This window comes from Pithys albifrons, chromosome 4, assembly GCF_047495875.1.
Source record: "Pithys albifrons albifrons isolate INPA30051 chromosome 4, PitAlb_v1, whole genome shotgun sequence".
Classification (NCBI taxonomy): Eukaryota; Metazoa; Chordata; class Aves; order Passeriformes; family Thamnophilidae; genus Pithys; species Pithys albifrons.
Window position 1 is genome coordinate 70,607,862 of NC_092461.1, and position 21,123 is coordinate 70,628,984.

Sequence of the window (21,123 nt, forward strand, 5' to 3'; positions counted from 1 at the left end):
AGAAAAGCAAAACTTTTGATGTAGCTACTTTTCAAAACTACATTTTGAAAGTTAGAGGAAAAGGATGTCAAAACAAGATAATCTTGCCTTAAATAGAAATAATTATATTTGTTTGTTTTGTGTTTTTTAAGAAGACAAGGGATACAAAAATAAAGGTTATTATTGCCTTTGCCTCCCACTTCCTAGTTGCTATTTTATCAACAGCAGTTTATGATTCAACAACTACTTTTAACACACTATCACTGAAAATAAATCAGTTGTGGAATACTGAATAGTTTATTGCACAACTAAAACTACGTTACAGTGGCTGGAAGTCTCTAGCTGCTGCTGAAAAGGTAGCTTGGCATTTTGGCGCAAAAGGGCAACTCATAATGAGCCCTTTCTTCTCCCATGTGGTACCTTTCTGCAAAACCCGAAATGGCTGACCTGCATTTCCAGTTAGACTGCTCCTACTTCCTTTATTTTTGTCATAATTTTTTTGCCACTTAACATCAGTCAAGAGGGTTGGGTTTTTTTTTTTCCCCTAAATGACAGGCTTCTTGCTACCTTTCCCCAGGGTGGAATGTTTGGAGCAAGTATAACATTCCTCCAAAGTGTCTTCTAACTCAACAGATTATAGTCTTTATTAAAATGTGTTAACTTAAGCCTTTAATAATAACAGAATGAGGGAAGAGACTCAGAGTTTAACATAATCCTGCACAGATTAAAGAACATATTTAATATTGATGTTTTACTTTTATTTAAGTACTAGTGCAAGGCTAAAAATTAATTCAACTCCATACAAAATTGGATGAATTAAAGTGTGGGGATTCTTTACTGTGTGAGAGTAGCATATATTACACTGTGGAAATATTCTCTCTACACGAATGTTGGGGTTTTTTTTAAAGTCTTACATTAAATAGATAAATTTAAAGAGAAGTGCGTTTTATCTAATTTTCTCTAAGGGCATTGTTTCTCTTAAATTGCATTTTAGAGTTGTCTATAATACTAATACAGATGTTAACATTTTTATGTTAACATATTTATTACTGACAGCTGCAAGAATTGCATATTTATATACAGCAAAACAAGAAAGATATTATTAAAATAGCATAAAAAGATTTAACATTTGAGAGAAGCACAGAAAGATTTAATTTCATTTGAAAACCTATCATGGCTACTTGAAGTTTATACTGTATATTCCAAATCAAAACCACAAGACTGCATGTCTTTATGATGAGTGCTGTCACTATAATCAGAATGTGCCATAACCAATGGTCCTACCATGAAAACAGAAGTTTCTTGCTACAAATTTCCTAGATAAGGTGACTGTTCTGGAATAAATATTCTTGAATAAATATTTATCAAAGAAATACTCTTTTCTTGCACTGTTTTCCTGACCTGCCACATTGTCATTTAAACTCTGGTACATTACAAAAGTGCAGATGAAACACACTGGAGCAATAGATATACAGTTTGGCAAGACTTGATTTTTTTCAGCTAAATCAGTACACTGAAGAGGATATAAAATTATCCACAATTCTTTCAACAAGGTACAAGCAAAAGGTTTGTAAAATAAGACATGCCTCAAACTTCCAAAAGTGTAAGTAAATATGAGACAAGACCATATATAACACTTGATAAAAGTGGCATAGAAACAGATATGTTTTTAAATGTACAGCCTACATTAAAAAAAAAAAAAGTGAGGAAAAAATCTGAGACATATAAGTTATGTAATTCTGATGCTGCACTGACTGCATTTATTCACTTAGATCTCCATGTCCTAAGAGAATCGTATAAAAAAAAATGGCAGCAGAGTGTTACAAGTGTATGCATTTCTGCATTTTAAAAGTTCCCAGAGAGATCTAAATATCCCTACTGGAAGAACTGGCAGTGTAGGCTTCCTTGTACAAGGTTGAGAGTGGAATGCAGAACAAAAAAATCGAAGTGTCAGAGCTCTGAATATCTGAATGGCTAATACTGCCGAAAAAAAGCATTTTCGTAAATGAACGTACATTTATTTAATAATGCCCAATTTATCTGAGTATTTGTGTCTTGGGAAAAGTAAATAATATATGTAAAAATATTCTATTACTAATAGTCATTTAATTTCTATAATTCTTTTTTGTTTTGGTCTTCATTTTATAATGTGTTTGACTTCTAAATGACAGACATTATTTGACTTTTGCACTGCTACAGAATATACTACTGTAAGAGGTTTGATACTAGTAATGATATTTTTGGATTTGTTCCAAACATGCATAGCTCCAGAACTAACAAAAGTTAAATATTATTGAAATACACAGATCATAGGACATCTAAGAGCATACATATAATCCCTGAAAACTCCAAAATTACTAAAAGTAAAGCATTTTGACAGTTTGCCATTGCATTTTAACAACAAAATTAAAATGTGAAATCCATTCACTTCACATGATTGACTTTGATTTAGTTATGTAACCTAATATTCCATGGTATGTTCTTACTGGTGGTAGTGTCCACCAGAAAAATGAGACATGTACTACTATTAATTTCAATATGTTAGTAACACTGAATGTAGTCCTATGATATTTTATTCTTCCTATGAATAGAATCGATCATATTATTCTAATTGGGGTTTTTTTACTGTTTTGTACTCTTAGTCTTTCCTTGTACAGTGACTTAAAGAATCCCTGTACCCAAACTTCAGTATTGTACAGATAAGGCATTATTGTTTTCTTTCTCCAGTGAAAGTGAAGACAAATATATTTGTCCTCTTAGTAGTAGTACCTTTCATTAGGCATTACATTTTAAGCATAACATGAAAGCCTTGATTTCAATTGAACTTTTAAACTTTGTTCAAAACAAAGGCTTATGTAAGGTAAGAAGCATAAATGTGTAACTGCTACAGTATCTTCTACAGAAAGGATGGAAGAGGAAAGGGAAAAAGAAGTATCATTGCCCTTACTGTGGAAAAGCCTGCCACAGAGAAAGCAATGGACAAGAGCGAAAAATAATGAGTTGGGAGAATAAGTCCCAAAAGATTCTAGAAAGCTATACTCTAGAAAATGTTAGCTTAAATGTATTTTTTATTATTCTTTTGTTATAAAGATCTAAAATTTCTGACTTTTACTGTACTAAAGCTATTAAGAAGTTTGACTTTAAATGCCTCGAAATTGCAGCACATAAATTGGTGTGACACTGGGATGTATTAGCAACGGGTGGTTCTTTCTAGAGCACAGATTTTGGAGTATTTTCTTACACTTTTTCAGAGTGTAATTTCTTTAAAGCTTTTGGATACTGTAATCCTACAATTCTTAAACAAAGTATATGTTAAAAAATAGAAATCAGTATCAATTACCACAGAAACCAAGAGTTTAAAAGTTCATGGAAAGGCAAATAGTTCATAGCTGAATTGACCAGCTCAATTGAAAATTTCTACTTGGAGCATTAACAAGAAAAGGTAGAAGCAGCAGCTTGTTCCCTTTTTAATTGCCTTTGGCCTGCCATCTAATTTGGGAGCAAAAAGACATACAAGTTCATCACTTCATAGAGGAAGTTGAGTTTCTAATCCCAGGTTCAATTTAACATATTCAGGTTTCGGCACATGAACTCCAGTATAAGCATTGCTTACCCCAAACCTTAAGTTTGACATAGCCATTCTGGATTTTGAGGCTCTCGATAAAACTGGTGAATTTTTAACACAGATGCAGCTCAAGTAACTTGAATCAGGGAGGCACCCATGTTCCGAAATGAATGGTCTTTATGGATTCATCCCATCATCATTACAGTGTGATGCTAAGTCACTTCCAGCAGTGCATGTATATAGTAGGAATTTTTGGTTGCATACCAATATACAAGTTAATTCATGCTTTGTAATTTTAAAGGAACGTATTTAATCTCATATGAGAGATTGTTCCTTAGAAGTTAAAAAAATTAAAATTATCAGTATTACTCTCAGTATTCTTAAAACACTGGAGGACACTAGTACTAATCTGAATATGAAGAAAAAGAGTGCATACCTGAAGTCTGTCTTTTGATGAAAATATGAAATTAAGTAAACTACATCAGTCAGCATATTGATTTTTAATCTACTCTTAATAGTCAGAATATATTTTTCTATATCTCTGCATTAAAATTGTAACTGTCTTGTTGCATAATAATACGAGTTTTATCTCATTGTACAATGGTTGGTAGTCTAACCACTGCAGTAAAAAAAGGGATTCTTGCTCTGCAGTAAATACTGCCTATACTGATGATCCTGCATTTGAGTCCCATCACTTGGGTGTCAGATGTAGACACATTACATCATGAGAGAAGAGTTTTTGACATTATCCTTACATAAATGTAATTGAACTATAGGCTCAAACATGGTATTGCGGAGCTAGGGACCAATATTTCACAACTGTAAAACAGACATGGGAGCATAGGTCATGTAATTCACACATATATCTTTGGGATATGAACCATCCCGTTTTTTTTCAGCCAACTTGTGTGTGAAAAAGTAAAATAATTGAGATTTGTTGATTGAAACTAGTATGATTTTTTTGGTCAAAAATATCCAGGCATTTCTTTAGCAGATTTATTCAGAGAAACTCGCTTTGGACCCTCAAAGAAACCAGTGACAGACTATACATATCTCCCTCAGTATCAAGTATGAACTCTCTACCCTAGGATCCCTTATCTGTCAAAGGAAAGACAGACATGTCCTGAGGGAGTTAATTTCATTATAAAATAAATGTCAAAAGTAAATAATAAGAATCGCCCTTCGGATTTTCTGCTTTAAGACATGAAAGTTAGGCAAGTGAAATACCACCAAAACTTGTAGAACTCAAACTTATCAATATAGTTTTTACAGATTTTTTTCCTACTATCTTTCTGCTTTTCTTTTTCAAAAGATAGATATGAGAAAGAGCATGTAAGTTATTTCTATGAGCTACATGGTATTTAAATAAAAAAATATTTTCTGTAAACCTCAGATAGAAATAAGAAGTTACCTGAAACTAAAAATCAGTCAACTTGTCCAAAAATTCAAATAAATTCCTATACTCTGTTTCTTTGGTATCAGATGCCACAGTAAGGCAGAATGAGTAAATGCCTCTCTCAGAGGAAAAAATGTGAACATCAACAGTATGAGTGTGTCAATAATCACTTGTAAAACAAGAAAAGTTAGGGACTGCTAATCACATCAAATCATTGTTCTGAGAAACAGTTTCCTTTTTTTCACCTCTGTGTTCATAATGTTTCTTATATTCACTTATCACATATGCTGTCAAATAACTTTTTTTTCTGGCAACTGACAATTTAAAAGAAAACTATATTACAGGAAAGAGACTCTCATTGGTTTCTATAAATTCATAAGGGCTATGAATAAGTAGGACAGTTCTAAAAATAGATTCATGGATAATTATCATAAGCCTTAACTCTCAAAGTTACTTTACAGGATGTCTTTGAGATAAAGTAAGTACAAAGACTGGTATAATAGTTGCATAACTTTCCATTTTCTCTTATAAAACATTATAAATTCTTTCTGTATTTTATGGAAATTAGTGTAGAATGATAAACTACTTGGCAAATAAACCATGTAGTAACACTGAGTTACCAAAATTTAAGTTTGCAACCATACATGTTGAAAGCAACCATAACTATAGTCTTACCAAAGTGTTACCAGATAAAATTTAGGTTCCTCTGTCTATCTATAGTTATAAACAAACAAATACACTGATTTAAGTACTGAGAACCATTAATAGAGTAGACTGAACTAAAGATGATAAGAGAAAAAAAAACCAGCCACCTCAATTTTCAGAATGCCTAGTGAGACAAGAAAGGTTCTATACAGCAACTATATTTTAAGGATGAATAAATAGCCATAAAGTTTGCTGATACTGCATGGAAGCTTGCAGATGGCAGATGAATTCATGTCTCTCACGTTTTCATAATACAATGACTTTTACATATTGCTGCCAGATGGAACATAGTTTTGCATCTTAATTATAAATCTCCAAGAAATACAACTTCCTTCAATATGTTCTCTGTATTTGAAACAAAAGCAAGTTCAGAGACAGATTTGAGAATCTAAAGCAGATTTAAGGAAATCTGTGAGAATATAAATTAAATCCTCAAGGGCTTCCTTGTTATAACTCAATTCAAAATAATGGAGTTACCCATGTGTTCTGTATTTTTTAAGGAAAACCACTAAAGGTACCCAACAGACTTCTACAGGAAAAACTATGTTTTCTATCAAATGCAAAATACGTCCCAGGAAGGTCCAGAAGGCCTTTCAATTGAATTTACTAGTAGTTTGGCAAAACTTCTGCATAACACTTATTCCTGCTTCAAAGGAGATATCTATCCCAAAAAGTCAGATCAAAAAAGTGCATGAAGCTGATAATTAACATCTCTATCTATACCACAGAAGCACTTTGCCATTCTCCTCATGTTAAATGATACCAAAACAGACTTAAAATCTAATTCAGATCTGTTGTACCAGACTTTATATAGATGTGATTTCTCAAACTATGAAGAAAGTACAGAATTGTTTTCCTTTATATGTGTTCACCCATCACACCTGGCTTCCTCCTCTATGTCTGGTATTTGTGCCTAATCCTAGTTGGTGCTGCTAAGAAGAGAATAACTCTGATAGCCATGAAGTGAACTATGTGACTGTAGGGAAGAATATTTTCCCATTCAATGATTTTTCACAATGTCCGATTTGACGACAAACTTGAGTTGACTTCTCTCAGCCAGCCTCAAGCATTGTTTATATGCAGATAATTCTGTGTGTGAACCCATTAGGCTTTTATGACAGTTATAATCAAATATGATTGGGAAACCTTCTGGCTTACTTGGATCCATACTTACATTGTGCTTTGCGAGGTTGGAAATGTTACTTGCTATTGCTTGTAGCCAGTCAATACAGTCTTCAGCAGAGAGACACTGAATTATTCCACTGCAAACCCCATCCACGGCAATTACTTGGAACGCATTTTGCCTATAGACATATCAAAACAGATAGGTCAGAAGAAAATTTCATCTGTTCTAGCATATCATCTTAACAATACTTGTAGAAATGCTTTTCTTTCAACTACAACCAAGGTCAGCACTGAACACTAATAAAATGCTGGTTTTCCTGTTTTATAAATACCTGACATAATAAAATGATCATGCGAAAAGGTCAACTCGGATTATATTAAGCTTCCATAAGGCTATAAAAAAATTCCATTGACTAGCTCCACAGAACCTTGACCAAAGACTATATGGCTTCAGAAGCTAAAAAAGTGAAAAAGCTGATGCATACCAAAGACTTAATACTTTAATACAGCAGATCACAAAGGAGGAAAGTGTGCATTGGAAACTGTGGACAACCACTTGGGAAAATCAGTGAATATCAGTTCATTTTTCTCAACAGCTTTGTTTCACTCTACTCATAAAATGGGTAAACACAATAAGATTCTTGTCTGGAAACAGTTTGTTGGCTGATTTTGCTTATACAGTTTTGTTCCTCTTCTAACCTACTGATTGAAAAGTTGGAGAACTCAAGATTGATCCAGTAGCATTAATGATTTTTCCAATTAGATTTCTGAAAAAAGAATCATTACCAAAATACACTGGAATGTCAAGAGACATCTAATGACAAAAGCAGTGTAGTCCTAGGTGCCTCTGCCCCAGCACCAATCTGGGCGTGTGTACAGTAACCTGTCATGCTTTATGCACTGACTTTCCACTGCCAGGCACTGAGCAATTACAGAAGAGAAACTTTTCAGATGCTAAAGCAGTAGCAGACCTAATTTCTTCAGTAAATAGCCTTCTTGGCTGAAAGCCCTTGGAAGGCTCACAGGTCTCTGGCTTCAGAACCAAAAAACCTCAATATTAATCCATATCCCACAGTAAGAGACTACTAATCTTATAGAGAATACCAAGTTTCACTGCTAATATTCTGCAACAAACCCAAGTGTCAATAGTCAATTCATGGTTTAACATTTAGTACATCATTTACATTCTTTGAGAATGGCCCAAGTAAACTGAGTGTTATCTTCAAGGTAAAACTGAGTATCACTGATGAACGTTTTTGACATCTGAAGGCAGATATCAGTTTTGCAAAGTTGTTCATTTGGAGTTTTTTACGTCTTGAAATTTTACTCTAGTATTAAAATGTAAGGCTAATATCTATCTTGATCATAATGGTCTTTGCTGCATCCATGTCAAGTAAGCATTTTTCTTCAGTCAGGAGAAGCACTAAAAATGAACTAGAGCCACGCCTTTGCTTTGAGAGTGTCATCATGAGAATCAGCTTTTACAGGGATATAAGGCTGATATATCCTAACAGAATCATGCAGGAATCTGCGGTTTATCTAAATCCATCATCTAGCTTATCAGTTTAGTTGTCTTGCCAAACAGGTAGTGATTTTTCTTTAAATTCTCAAATATGCAAACCAAGACAAACTTCTTTCAGTGAATCACTTTCACAATAACTCCAGTAAAGTTTTGAGGAAGATTTTTAGAAGCTCCATATAATGTTGCTAGCACTTATTTATTCTACCCTTTATTTTAAATAACCACAAATATAAATAGTAAATTGTGAGAGTTTGCAATAGCTTGTGGCGGCTGATAATTAATGAGGGCACAGTTCACAGGTGTTACACACAACAGATAGTTTATTAGATTACTCCATGAAGAAAGGAAAAAATAGGCAAAGGTAAAAGCTAACTCTAACTTCAAATTACACAATATATATTCTTAAATCCGACCCATAGCCAAGTCTTATAGGTTGAATCACAGTGTCTATAAACTTTATTACAGCTTTTAATTGGACAACACTTTCTGGACAGATGTTCACTTTACCATGAGAATTTTATCTCTTCAACATTCCTTTCCCATGGACAGCCTGACCCCAAACCATCTTATCTTAATTTAGTTTTGCTAGCTTGCTGGTTTTTCTCACAGAACTGATTTAGTATCTGATAGTAGGCCTCAGAATCCGCCTGCAGTTCCAAAACCTTTTTCTCAACTCAAAAATCCTTCTTTATTCCTGCAGTAAATTTTTCCAGAATAAATTTCTAAGTCTTACTCTAGAGCATAGAATGATGCACAAAATTGCTGATTATCTCTTTCATGAAAAATAGCATTAGTTTCAGGACTCACCTTTTTCCTATTCCATCTGTTGTAAATCAAAGCAGAAATTCAAGAAATCTATTCACGTGGGATGCTAACTAAAGCTCAGAATACCCAGTATGTTCCAGATTCAACCCTGATGCACAAATTTCCTTTACACTGCAAACACAGCAGATCTGATGCATTTAAGGCATCAGACTGTTCCTAATGTTGCTAGGAATTTGATCTTTGTAGACACGAAACCACTCATCTACATTGTTCTTACCCAAGTATCAGTAAGTAGAGACAGCAAGATACATGGTTATCTAATAAATTACTTCTAAATGTGTTTTACAAGTAGATATACCTAGCCTTAGATTATTGAAATAGTATTTTCTTGAATGACTCTACCAGCCCAAGTCCATAATACCATGTAAACCTAAAAAAACCATTCATTAAATACATGACTACATGGAACAAATAGTCGAAGATTCACTTTATAATATGCACACAAAAAAAAAAAGTGGAGATCAGATGAAGACTTAGTCAAATTTCACAGATTTTTACACATTTCAGGTTCTGTGCCTTATGGAACTCAAAAGTTATATTTGAAATTAGTAAGCTTTCCAATTTTATGCTGAATGCCATCTAGAATTCTTATGAATACCCTCCAGAATTCATTTGAATTAAGCATCCCACTGGAAAAGCTAGAATATGATTAAGAAGTTTAATATTATATGTGATAATGATATATTTCCATGCCAGCCTTTTCAAACTCTGAAATATAAAAAGTTATTAGGCCTTACATAGTGAAAACAGACTTGTAAATACTAACTATGGAAAATATAATGAATGAGCTTCCATTTAATGTTGCTTCCTTTTATTATTTTCAATATCCTTTCTTTAATATCACTGTTTACAGCAGCATATTTTAAAGTATTACGTTTCTCTTAGAAAAAATTCTGAGAGGGAGTCACACTTAAAAATGCTTACAGCAATTTGAAACAGTCTTATAAACTGTTTTGCTAGCAAAACAGAATGTTGGTTCTATGTTTTAAGAAAAGCCCACTTCCTCTCTCATATTTGTCCTGCTTTTTTTTTTAATACTCTTCCTCATGTTAGACAGTATAAAAGTACACAAGGAGAAAATTATCAGAGTACTTATTCAAGGTTTGAGTATGAGTTCAGGTATAAGATCTTGTATTAATATACTTTAAAATTTATTTTCTAGAAATTCAAATTTCATGATTATTATTACTACCTAAGAAACTTTCTCTGTAATGTACAAGTTCTATAATGTGCACTTTAAGCTTGTGTTTTATTGATGCAGAAGACTGAATTTTAAAACACTAGATCTATGAACAGCTGAATATGTGTTAATTTTCCACATGAGTAGTTCTATTCAATTCAACATCACGTATCTGAAGTACACAGTAGAACAGATCTCAGATTTGACTGTTATGATTTTTGTCCCTTTATGCTTCATTGTTAAACACTGAGCTGAAGGTTTACACAGAATTTAATAAAAACCCTCCTGCCTCTGTGGTGATTATATCCTGTTCCATTTCAGTTCAGCCAATCAGCCATTGTAGCTTTTGGTTTACACCTTGACTTCTGGGCCAGTCATTGTTCCTCAATAGAAGAAGGATCATGCAGACAAGTAAATATGGTTCTGCTATTACCAATCGAAAGCTGCAGGCTGTTTTTAGATTCACAATGACCTACTGGTGAAATATATACTGCCTAACCTGCTTTTTATTTTAGCTCTGTATAGGAAAAATGGGTGGCAGGGCTAGGCAGTGTAATTCTAAGAAACAAAACCCTTAGAATCAACTAGGGTGGTGGGAGGCTTTTGTGCAACTTTCAAATGTTTACTGTGTCCACAAGAAGGAAGCAAGCTGCAATAAGGAACAATAAAATTAACCTCAAATAAACCTCAAACAGAGACTGAAGAAGACTTCTCTTTCTCCATTTTCTAAGGGGTTTTTAAATCCAATTCTGGAGGCAGATGGTAACAGCTGACTGTAGGACCCATAGAAACACTGGTAGGGTGAGCACGACAACAGAGAAAAGACACTGAGAAGGTTCTTTCACAATAGACTTTCCAGAAAAATTAATTTAACTTTTCTGAATTAATGCTGTAATTTTACACGTTTGAATGGAGGAACAGGAAAACTGAAACTGCTAATGCCTGATGAGCTATCAGGATACAGTATAACACACTATTCTTCCCAGACTCACATATCTAAACTGGCAGACATGAAGATTACAAGGGAAAGACAGTTTATTTCAACTAGTAAGGTATCACAGCCTCACAAATGTTAAATACTTCCTGCTAATTTTAAGAGTTATTATTTCTGATTGATTAGAAGAAGTAGTTATGGAGAAACGTGCTGTGTACCTGTAAACAGCTGTCTTCCAGTTAATGACTTTACACACTGGAGTTCACAGAGTATTTCCATATGAGAACTTCATTCTTATAAATATAGATGACAAATGAATCCATAAAATACCTAGGTATTTCTAACTTTTAACAAGTATGATCTTATTTATATACTTGCCTTGTTGAATTTTGTAGCTACTTTCCTTTCTATTTCATGGGATTACACTTGAAAAACAGTAATCATTCCAGAATATTGTTGTCTTCCTTCCTAATTTCTTCTGATTTACTAGGATAACTAAATTAAACAATGAAAAGTTGTAGGTCTGTATGACTGTATTGTGTCTGTCTGAGATGAATTCAGTTCTCCCCACAGCAGCCCTCATAGTGTTCTGCTTTGCACTGATAGCTAGAAAGGAACAGATTACACACCAGCATTTTGGCTACTGCTGAGCAATGCTCACACAGCATCAGTACTGCCTCTCCAACATGCCTTCCTCAGGAGTAGGCTGGGGGGGCCAAGATCTTGGAAGGGAAAATAGCTAGGACAGCTGATCCAAACTGACCAAAGGGATATTCCATGACATGACACCTGCTCAGCAACGAAAACTAGGAGAAAGGAAGAGCATTCATTATGACACTTGTCTTCCAGCACAACTACTATGCGTACCAAAGCCCTGCTTCCTAGGAACTGGCTGAGTATCACCTGCTGATGGGAAGCAGAGAATAAGTATTTTGCTTCTTTGTTTCCACATTTGGCCTTTGCTTTATTAAACTGCCTTTATCTTGGCTCACAAGTTTTTTTCCATCTTATTTCCCCCCCACCTTGTTCTTCTAAATACCATCACCTTAGTGTTCAGTGACAGTCACAAAGTAATAGGTTATTACAAAGTATTAGGTAAGAACAGACACAAAAATATAAAACATCACTATGCCTTAACATAAATCAGGAGGGATCCTCCTTGCAGTCCTGATCACCTAGACATTTAGTTGATACATTAGAATTATGAAAGAAACAGAGAATAACATTTAGAGCTATGAAAGAGTTTCTCAAAAAGGAGACAACGACTGTGACCCTTCAGATTGGAAAATAGAAGACAGTCATCTGAAGTTATAAAATGTAGATCAAGGTATTTTGCACTTCCCTTGATACAAGGGCCAGGGCCCACAGTCCACCCTCTTGCCCCTCCTGACAGACTGGTGGCCTGTGCTTGAGGCCAGTTGTGCTATGTGGGATCAAGCTGCTGTGAGAGCTTGACTGGGAGGCCTGTCCACCCTTACACTTAGGAGGTGCTTATCTGCTCAGGCTCTTGCCTGTGGTCCTCACCTGAGTACGCTTGCAGCTATTTCTGCGTCTGAACATGTATCCCACTGATTTGGACCTGACCTGTAGGCTGACTTCCCAGCCTGACCTGAGCCTCACCTGACCATGAAGGACTCCTCTGAAGTCTTCTCTGTTTCTCCAGTGGGGGCAGTGGGTTGGGGTTCTTGTCTGTGTGAACAATGCCTCATCCTGCCTCACTGCTACCCTCTCTCTTGGCTCATGTTCCCTATGGGGTGCTGCTCCCAAACATGATTATTTCACCCAATGGAGTTATCAGATGAGATATTCAACACAAACAGAAGTACATTTTAAAAACATAACCACATTGTAGAACTCAATGCCATAATGCATTCCAAAATCAAAGCTATAAAGAAAAGCAAATTAGAAAGAAGCTTTTGGGGACAGGAGCATTAGCAGTTATTAAACATGATGACCTATGTGCAGTCTCAAACTGCAAAAGGTGCTGACCACTAGGTGCAAGTAAGAGGATCACATCTCCCCATGTACCTGGTCCCAGCTGACATCAGAACAGAATGTGAGCTAAAGTGGATTTAGATAAGATTTTTATGAAAGCTCCTATGTTTCATGTCTCTGGCAGCTGCAGTGGAACTAATAATGGCATTTCTCTAAGAAGACAATTCTCTGAGGCATGTATCTGTCAACTAAGAAGTCTAGCTTCAACCCTCTGAACCTTCTTTACCTGCACAAATCTGATCCCGGAAGGTACTGGGAAAATCGTGAATGAAGCAGTGGAATTAATCGAAGATCACACCACCTCTTTTCCCATCTAAGTCCTGGGGATGCTGGCCATGAGGAACATGATAACGTATCCTGAAAAACATTAAAAGGTCCTTCTCAGTTTTGGTCTTCACTTTAAGTACTCAGCAGATTTGGAAAGAAAGAGATAGTCTGCAAAGCTGGTATATTTCATTTGGCAGTGTTCTGCTTTTTTCAAATCACTTGGCATCAGTTTTAGTGAGCACTGGACAGATTCTGAACTTTTCCTCACAAATGAAAACAACCCTATATAAACCTCAACATCAATATGTTTAAAGGAAGAGTGAGGAACAGTATTCTAAAAACATGAGGAAAACAGACTGTATCCCCTTTTTGAAATTACTGGATACGAAAAATGTTACTATTTACCAAGTAACACATCATTAGATAGTAGTTTTATATCCACATTCTAAATAAAGGGGAGCTGTAAATTATACACTATACAACCATAATTCAGTTGTGCATGTATACATACATATCTATTCTAATGACATCACCTCAAACCCTGGTAATTGTGAATGGGATTTAACATGTGAAAATTGTCAAAATTCTCAGAGCTACATGCTTGCGATGAATACTTTAGTTTTACCTACTTATACAAGACATTGCTAAAATGAAAATTGAACATAAAATGTTTATGATCATATCTACAAAGAATGAGTATTTAATTATCTACAGTCTAATTTCACAGGTATTTTTAAAGAATAGAGAACTGTCTATAAAGAGTGAAATTATCAACATCTATTTTTAAAAATACACCTCTTTATTTCTTTATAAAATGCTTTATAAAACAGTGCTAGTAATGTTACTGTTTTTCTTAAAAAGAATGATTCTTCAAAGTGTCTTCTCATAGTGAGAAATGATGAGGCAAAGGCTTCTTTACCACAGGTTTTAATAGTAAGACCATTCACTCCCCTGGTACTAAATCCCAGAGCTGGGAGACAGGGATGGGGATCAGACTGAAGCCACCATAATCCATAGGAAATAGTCAGTGACCTGCTGCAGCACAGTGTGGACACATACAAATGTATGCGGCTAGTTCTGTTTAATATTTTTATCAATCCAGATGGAAGAGGGGACTGAGTGCACCCTCAGTCCATTTTTGCAGACAACATCAAGTGGGGCAGGAGTACTGGTCTTCTGGAGGGCAGGCAGGCTCTGCAAAGGGATCTGTACCGAGGCTAACTGTATGAGGTTCAACAAGGCCAAGTGCCAGGTCACTTGGGTCACAAGAATTTCATGCAGCACTACAGGTTGGGGGCAGAGTGGCTGGAAAGCTGCCTAGCAGAAAAGGACCTTGGGGTCCTGGTCAACAGCCAGCTGAACATGAGCCAGCAGTGTCCCCAGGTGGCCAAGAAGGCCAATGGCATCCTGGCCTGTATCAGCAACAGTGTGGCCAGCCAAGTGATTCTTCCCCTGTACTCAGCACTGGTGAGGTGGTACCTTGAATCCTGTGTCCAGTTCTGGGTCCCTCACTACAAGAAAGACATTGAGGTGCTGGAGCGCATCCAGAGAAGGGCAATGGAGCACAAGTCTGATGAGGAATTGCTGAGGGAGCTGCAATTGTTTAACCTGGAGAGAAGGAGGCTCAAGGGGATCTCACTGCTCTCCACAACTACCTGAAAGGGGGTTGTAGCCAGGTGGAGGTCAGTCTCTTCTTCCATTTTACAAGTGACAGTATCAGTAAAATTGCACCTATCAATACTGCATAAGTTGAAATTTTTAAAGCAGCAAAAGTTCATATACAAACTGTAGGCCTAGATATGACTGTAACAGAAATGGTAACCCTACCTAAAGGTATTGCTGTACTAGTTACATATATTTTTACTGTTATTTGTCACCAATTTTATGGGTGTTATCCCATTTTTATAATTACCAGCTCCTAAAAATTGTATAATTCCTAAGGGTTTCCCAGATGACAATCAGGTTTAAATCTGTGGTATTATTGTTTAAATCTCTGGGATGCTATTTAAAACCTTTAACAGTAAAATATGTAGAATAAAACAAGGTGGAAACTAGAATTTGCAAAGTCTACACAACAAGGCTTACAGTTTTTTTAATAATTGTGATGTATACTAGCTTATTTATTCTCTCCTTTTTATATTTTCATCTATTACAAAGCCAAATACTCAGTAAAACCCCCTTTAGAACTATATAAAGTAAAGGAAATTTTGCATTTCTTGACTAAGAAAATTGTTAAAAATCCCTTGTTGCACTTCAAAGGCATCTTTTAGTAAAAATCTGATGAGACATATGTAGCATTTTATCCTAGAGAGACTTTGCTCCAAAACACTATCACTCTTCAGTAAGATTTTAAGTGTACAACACTAGAAGTAAAACACTCTCACCTTAAAAATAGTTAAAAACATGTATGTAATCAACTTTTGGAAAATCTTTAGATAATGCATGCAGTACAAGTAATGGAAAAATATTCTGAAAAAGTTTTCTTCCATTTTTATAAATAGATATATTTTCATTTTAAGAATTTTAATTCATATGCAGAGAAAATAATCTAGAAGAAAAATCTTTTGCAAACTCTGTACCACACAAGTGAAAGTAGTAATCACCTATCAAGGCACAACCTCAGCCTGTAATAATTTGTCACAGTTTAATTCCCAGCCCTATATCTGGCAACTATTTTTTCCCCTCTATGAAACTATCTCCAGGTTTAATTAGAGCTCCTCCCATGTTGCTGTCCTTTATTAGTACTTCCACTTAGCTATTATAGTATAATTATACTTCTGTGTAGTTCCATCAAGGAGATATAAGCTCTTACCGTGCAGTTGGGGTGGTAGTTGAGATGCAAACCACTGTCACATAGGGGAGAGGATGTGCCACTGCTTTGGTCACTGGGGGCACCTAATACCAATACAAATTCACAAAAATGTCTTCATTTATCTATGATGCTGTAATTTAAATTTTTGTATGTATCTATCCTTTCTCCCTGCCCCATCCCTTCTCCCCCGAATAACTTTTATCATATATAAGATTCATTTACTTTCTCCATTCAGGCAGTATCTGTCTTCTGGCTGGAGGCTCAAGAAAACCTCCTGTGATTGTTTGCTTAAAAATAGCGAATAGTGCGTTTAGTAAGAAAAAAATGACAATAAAAGGGAAGTGTGTGCCTTCTCTCTTGGCTTTTACTTGAAGGAACTTGTCAGATGATGCTTTTGTTACTCTCAGTGGAGTTTTACAGTTCTAAATGTTCTTGTAACAGTTTAGGGAATTGCAGTGCTACACATCAAAAGTAATGTAATAGGACCCGTGCAAACGTAAGTTCCTGTGCATCAGCCAGGCCACTCTGTGACACCCTTTCATAAAATGGACAAATGTACTGGGATATATTTTTAGTTAAGAATAAATACAATGTTCTGATTCTTTTCTTATCTCACTAACATTTAATATATAGGCAAAAGAAAAAGACAGTATTTCAACAAATATTTGTATAAAATGCTATATAATAATTTAGTTCATTTAATTCCTACTAGCTTAAAATCAAACGCCAAAAGTATTGAAAGCAAATATCTATTGTTTCATTTCTTAAAAATTAAGCAATTCCTTTTAGTCTCTTGGGAGTGAGAAGCAGAAAGAAAGCAATGGTGACAAAAGACACAGGCTGACATATAAATATGCTTAGATATTCTGCAACTGTCTATAATTATGCATCTACACTTACAACTTAATATAATTAAAGGAAGACAGCTGTCTCCATATGTCTCTCATGGGGCTAGTTGCCTAAAACTCAGTTGGACTTACACAAAATACCTATCATCCCAGAGTAATTTATTCTTAGGTAGACAGACACCTCCACCAAATTTTAAACAGCAAAGTTAAGCCCTCTAAATACACACACACAATCTCATTTTAACAGTTACAAGGAAAAACTCTTTGAGACAAAAATACTATCTGATGCTGCCTGGAAAACTGATTTTAAATACTCTGTATCAGGAGGTGCACTACTGCAAACTAATGTAATTCTACTGTTTTACTTGCAACTTTGCTGATTCACACCAGCCAACTGCCTGGTTATCTGTTTTTCAGCCAAAGACAGCAATTTTTTGCTTGAGGTGAATGTTAACAAAAGCCCTGGCAGTAGGAGCATCTTATATTCAGGTAGGAGTGCTGATTGTAAAAGCTGCTGTCAATCACCCTCAATGCACAGCAGTTTCAGAAGCTGCAAGCGTTCATGAGCATTGAATTAATTTTTTTTTTCCAAGTAATAAAGACTTACATGCACAATCTTCATTCAGTGGCAGTTTGAGAAAAGCAGGTGCTCTTTTCAGAAAGGACACAGTTAGGGTCACTTCTTCTCCTGCGTTGCGAAGGACCTGAACCTGGAAGAGAAATACAGATACCTTGAAATAAATATATCACCAAAATGCATCAACAAATGTAAGCAATGCCACACAGCTTTCAAATATCAGAATATAACTGCTTAGTAGTTTATTACAATTCCATTTGTTTAAAAAGAAAGCAAGACATAAAGCTTGCTAAATGCTTCTCTGTTGTATTTCTAGCTGCATATGTAGTTAATGGGGCAAGAGTGTCATCAGCCTCCTATATTAGCACTTTGACCTGTGCTATTATACAACTTGCCCCCTGACAGTATCCAGTTGTGTATCTCCTTCTTTTAGACCATCCACCATAGTATGCATGTATTAAAAAAATATATATTTTCTCCCTGCAAAGTTGTGTCATAAATCCTCAACCAAAGAACAGCAGTAGTTTCCACAGCTGTGCCATAATCCTATGAGTCTTTCCAAGAACTGCAGTTAAATTTAGCTGAAGCAGTCCAGCATGGATGAGTGACCTAATCTTCCTTGCAGACAGAGAGGAAAAGTATCTATTTTAAGCCTTAAATCTTAGATAAGGACAAGTTTGGGTTTTGCCAAAAGCCAGTTTGCACGTTGGGCATGGGAATGCACAAATCACCTATCCAGCTGTGAATTCTTTTAGCCTTCCTGTATGCTCCCACAGTTGCTCCTTTGGCTCTTGTTCATGCCTTTAGCTCTTGTGTGGTACAGCTGATAGACAACCCAAACGTACAGCAGAACAAGGGAACTCCAGGAACTTCCCCAGAGTGGCACAAAGGAGACACGAAAACAAGCAAAATCCTATACTTAACAGTGGAGGAGGAACATTTGAATCAGCATATAACATGAGAGCCACAAAGCATCAAGTCACACAGCTCTGTTTCAGAGAACAGACATTTCCTGTTCTGGCTCTGGAACTTGAAAATTCTTCAAGGACTGATTTAATTTGGGCTTTCAATGACAGAAGACTGCACCATGCCTCTCTGAGTGGAGAGTCAGATCACTGCAACCATGTTCTGAGAGCTGCTACACATTCAGATATTAGACAAACAATTTAAACTAGCACATATCTGCTCCCTTTCTGCCGAGTACCTGGATAACACACAGGTAACTCTTCTGTCATTCTGCTATTTGTGAGAAAGCCTTGCAAATAATTTATGAAGCATTGCTATTTAAATATGCCTATCAACACCCTATCTTGCTGATTTAGTTACATGCACGTGTATAACTATACATAGGAATCATGCATTATGTTGTTAACTTAAAGCAATGCTACAAGAAAACATGTTGACTTTGCCTTGAAATACAATACTTCCTACTCCATACTGGTTACCACAGAGTAGGAACAATGAATATTTGATTTAGCATCTGAAATTTTAGACTCTTTATTGTTCAAAATAGCATAGTGTCCAGGCCTATTTTTATTGTAGTATATATTCATATGTATGTGTGAGAATAAACACAAACATACAACAGAGCAAATTTAATTAACTTATTCTGCACGCCAAAAACAAAATCTGTAACAGAGAATCATAGAATCATTTAGTCTGAAATATGAGTTTCTCTGATGAGCACTTCCCAATTCTGATCTATTTTATATCTTAAAATTTGTAAGTAGCACTTATTTCGTAGAAAGATGACTTGTAATATGCAGAACAGTAGATCAAGACTTTGAGTCCTGAATTCCATCAGAGAAATCATTCTCTGTGCTCAGTCTCCATAGAAAATTAATCCTTCTCTCTTATGTACAGTTCAGAATATTCATAGCAAAAGCAGAAACTTACAGATATGTATTCTCCATTGAAATGACAGATGTAGATAGACAAAGTGCAGGAAAATACAGCTACTCTCTGCTTTTTAAAAAATACTTCTTTTTTCTCAGGAGCAGAGAAGAAATAAGCAGAGAAGTTACAAACTAAAGTTGGTAATGCTGCAAAGTCACCTTTTAAGATACCTAAGAATAAGTGGATCTCATCTGTGAAACAGGCTGAGACAGTAAACTGCCCTGAATCTTTTTTCTTCCAGGAGTAAAACAAGCCATGAGACTATATGATTTCACTTGATAATGTATGGCTCTGTAAAGCCTGTAAGATGTCATAAGTAGTCTACTGTGACCTTTTTCCTCTAACTTCTTTCCCTCTTAAACTTCTTTATTTCATAGGGTGAAAACTGTAAGCTGGGATACATTTCAGATGAAATCAGCAATACTTATTTCAGTGAAGTGTATTTTGGAGTGTATGAAGCATATAATCCAGAAAGTGGCTCGACTTTGACAGGCAGAATAAAGACTAAAGACATATTAAAGATTAAAACAGAAAATTACTAGGTAATGATTGGAACAAAGAGCAGATGAATTATTGATCCCATTCAGGAGATATGTTTATGAAAAAAAACTCATTAGAAACACAAGGGTCTTGGTGTAGGCCTTCAGTTGCCTTAGGCTGAATAGGCTTCCATCGGTACGATATCAGATGTAGATGCCGTTTTCTTCATCGAGGTCTGCCGTGGCTCTTTGGAACATCATGCTGAAGAAGATTGTAAATAGAGTTGGTGCAAGAATGCAACCTTGTTTCACACCATTGGTTATTGGAAAGGGCTCAGAGAGTGCATCACCATATCTGACTTGTCCACGCTGATCCTCATGTAGCAGGAGGATCATTTTGAGGAACCTGAGGGGACATCCTAAACGTTCCAAGATCTGCCACAGGCCTTTTCTGCTCACAGTGTCGAAAGCTTTGCTGAGGTCAACGAAGGTTACATAGAGATCTTTGTTCTGTTCCCTACCCTTCTCTTGCAGTTGTCTGAGAACAAATACCAAGTCTGTGGTGCTCCTATTGGCTCTGAAACCACACTGGCTTTCAGGTAGAAGTTCTTCTGCAATAGTGGGTACTAATCTGTTCAGAAGTATTCTTGCAAGGATTTTACCAGCAATGGAGAGCAAAATAATACCTCGGTAATTTGAGCAGTCTGATTTTTCTCCTTTCTTCTTGTACAGGGTGATGATAACTGCGTCACGGAGATCTGATGGTAGTTCCCCTTGTTCCCAGTAACGTACAACAAGCTTGTGGAATTTGGCATGGAGTGCTTGCCCTCCATGCTTCCAGATTTCAGGTGGAATTCCATCAACCCCAGCTGCCTTGCCAGTTTTCACCTGTTGTATGGCCTTGAGTATCTCTCCCATAGTAGGGGCTGCATCCAATTCATGTTTCACCGGTTGTTGTGTAATGTGCTGAATTGCTAAGCCTTGGACTACACAGTTGGCAGTGAAGAGAGTCTGAAAA

General features: G+C 35.9%; 1 protein-coding gene across 2 annotated transcripts in view; it reads right to left on the reverse strand.

The window, feature by feature from the left end:
• Positions 1 to 21,123, reverse strand: part of SNTG1 (syntrophin gamma 1) — a 339,484-nt gene that overhangs the window by 90,710 nt on the left and 227,651 nt on the right. For both annotated transcript variants that reach the window (XM_071553118.1, XM_071553119.1), the window contains exons 8-11: positions 17,761 to 17,863; positions 16,306 to 16,388; positions 13,453 to 13,583; positions 6,820 to 6,949 (exon numbers count right to left, since the gene is read on the reverse strand). In XM_071553118.1, the coding sequence (XP_071409219.1) occupies positions 6,820 to 6,949; positions 13,453 to 13,583; positions 16,306 to 16,388; positions 17,761 to 17,863 (447 nt within the window). The remainder of the gene's footprint in view (positions 1 to 6,819; positions 6,950 to 13,452; positions 13,584 to 16,305; positions 16,389 to 17,760; positions 17,864 to 21,123) is intronic.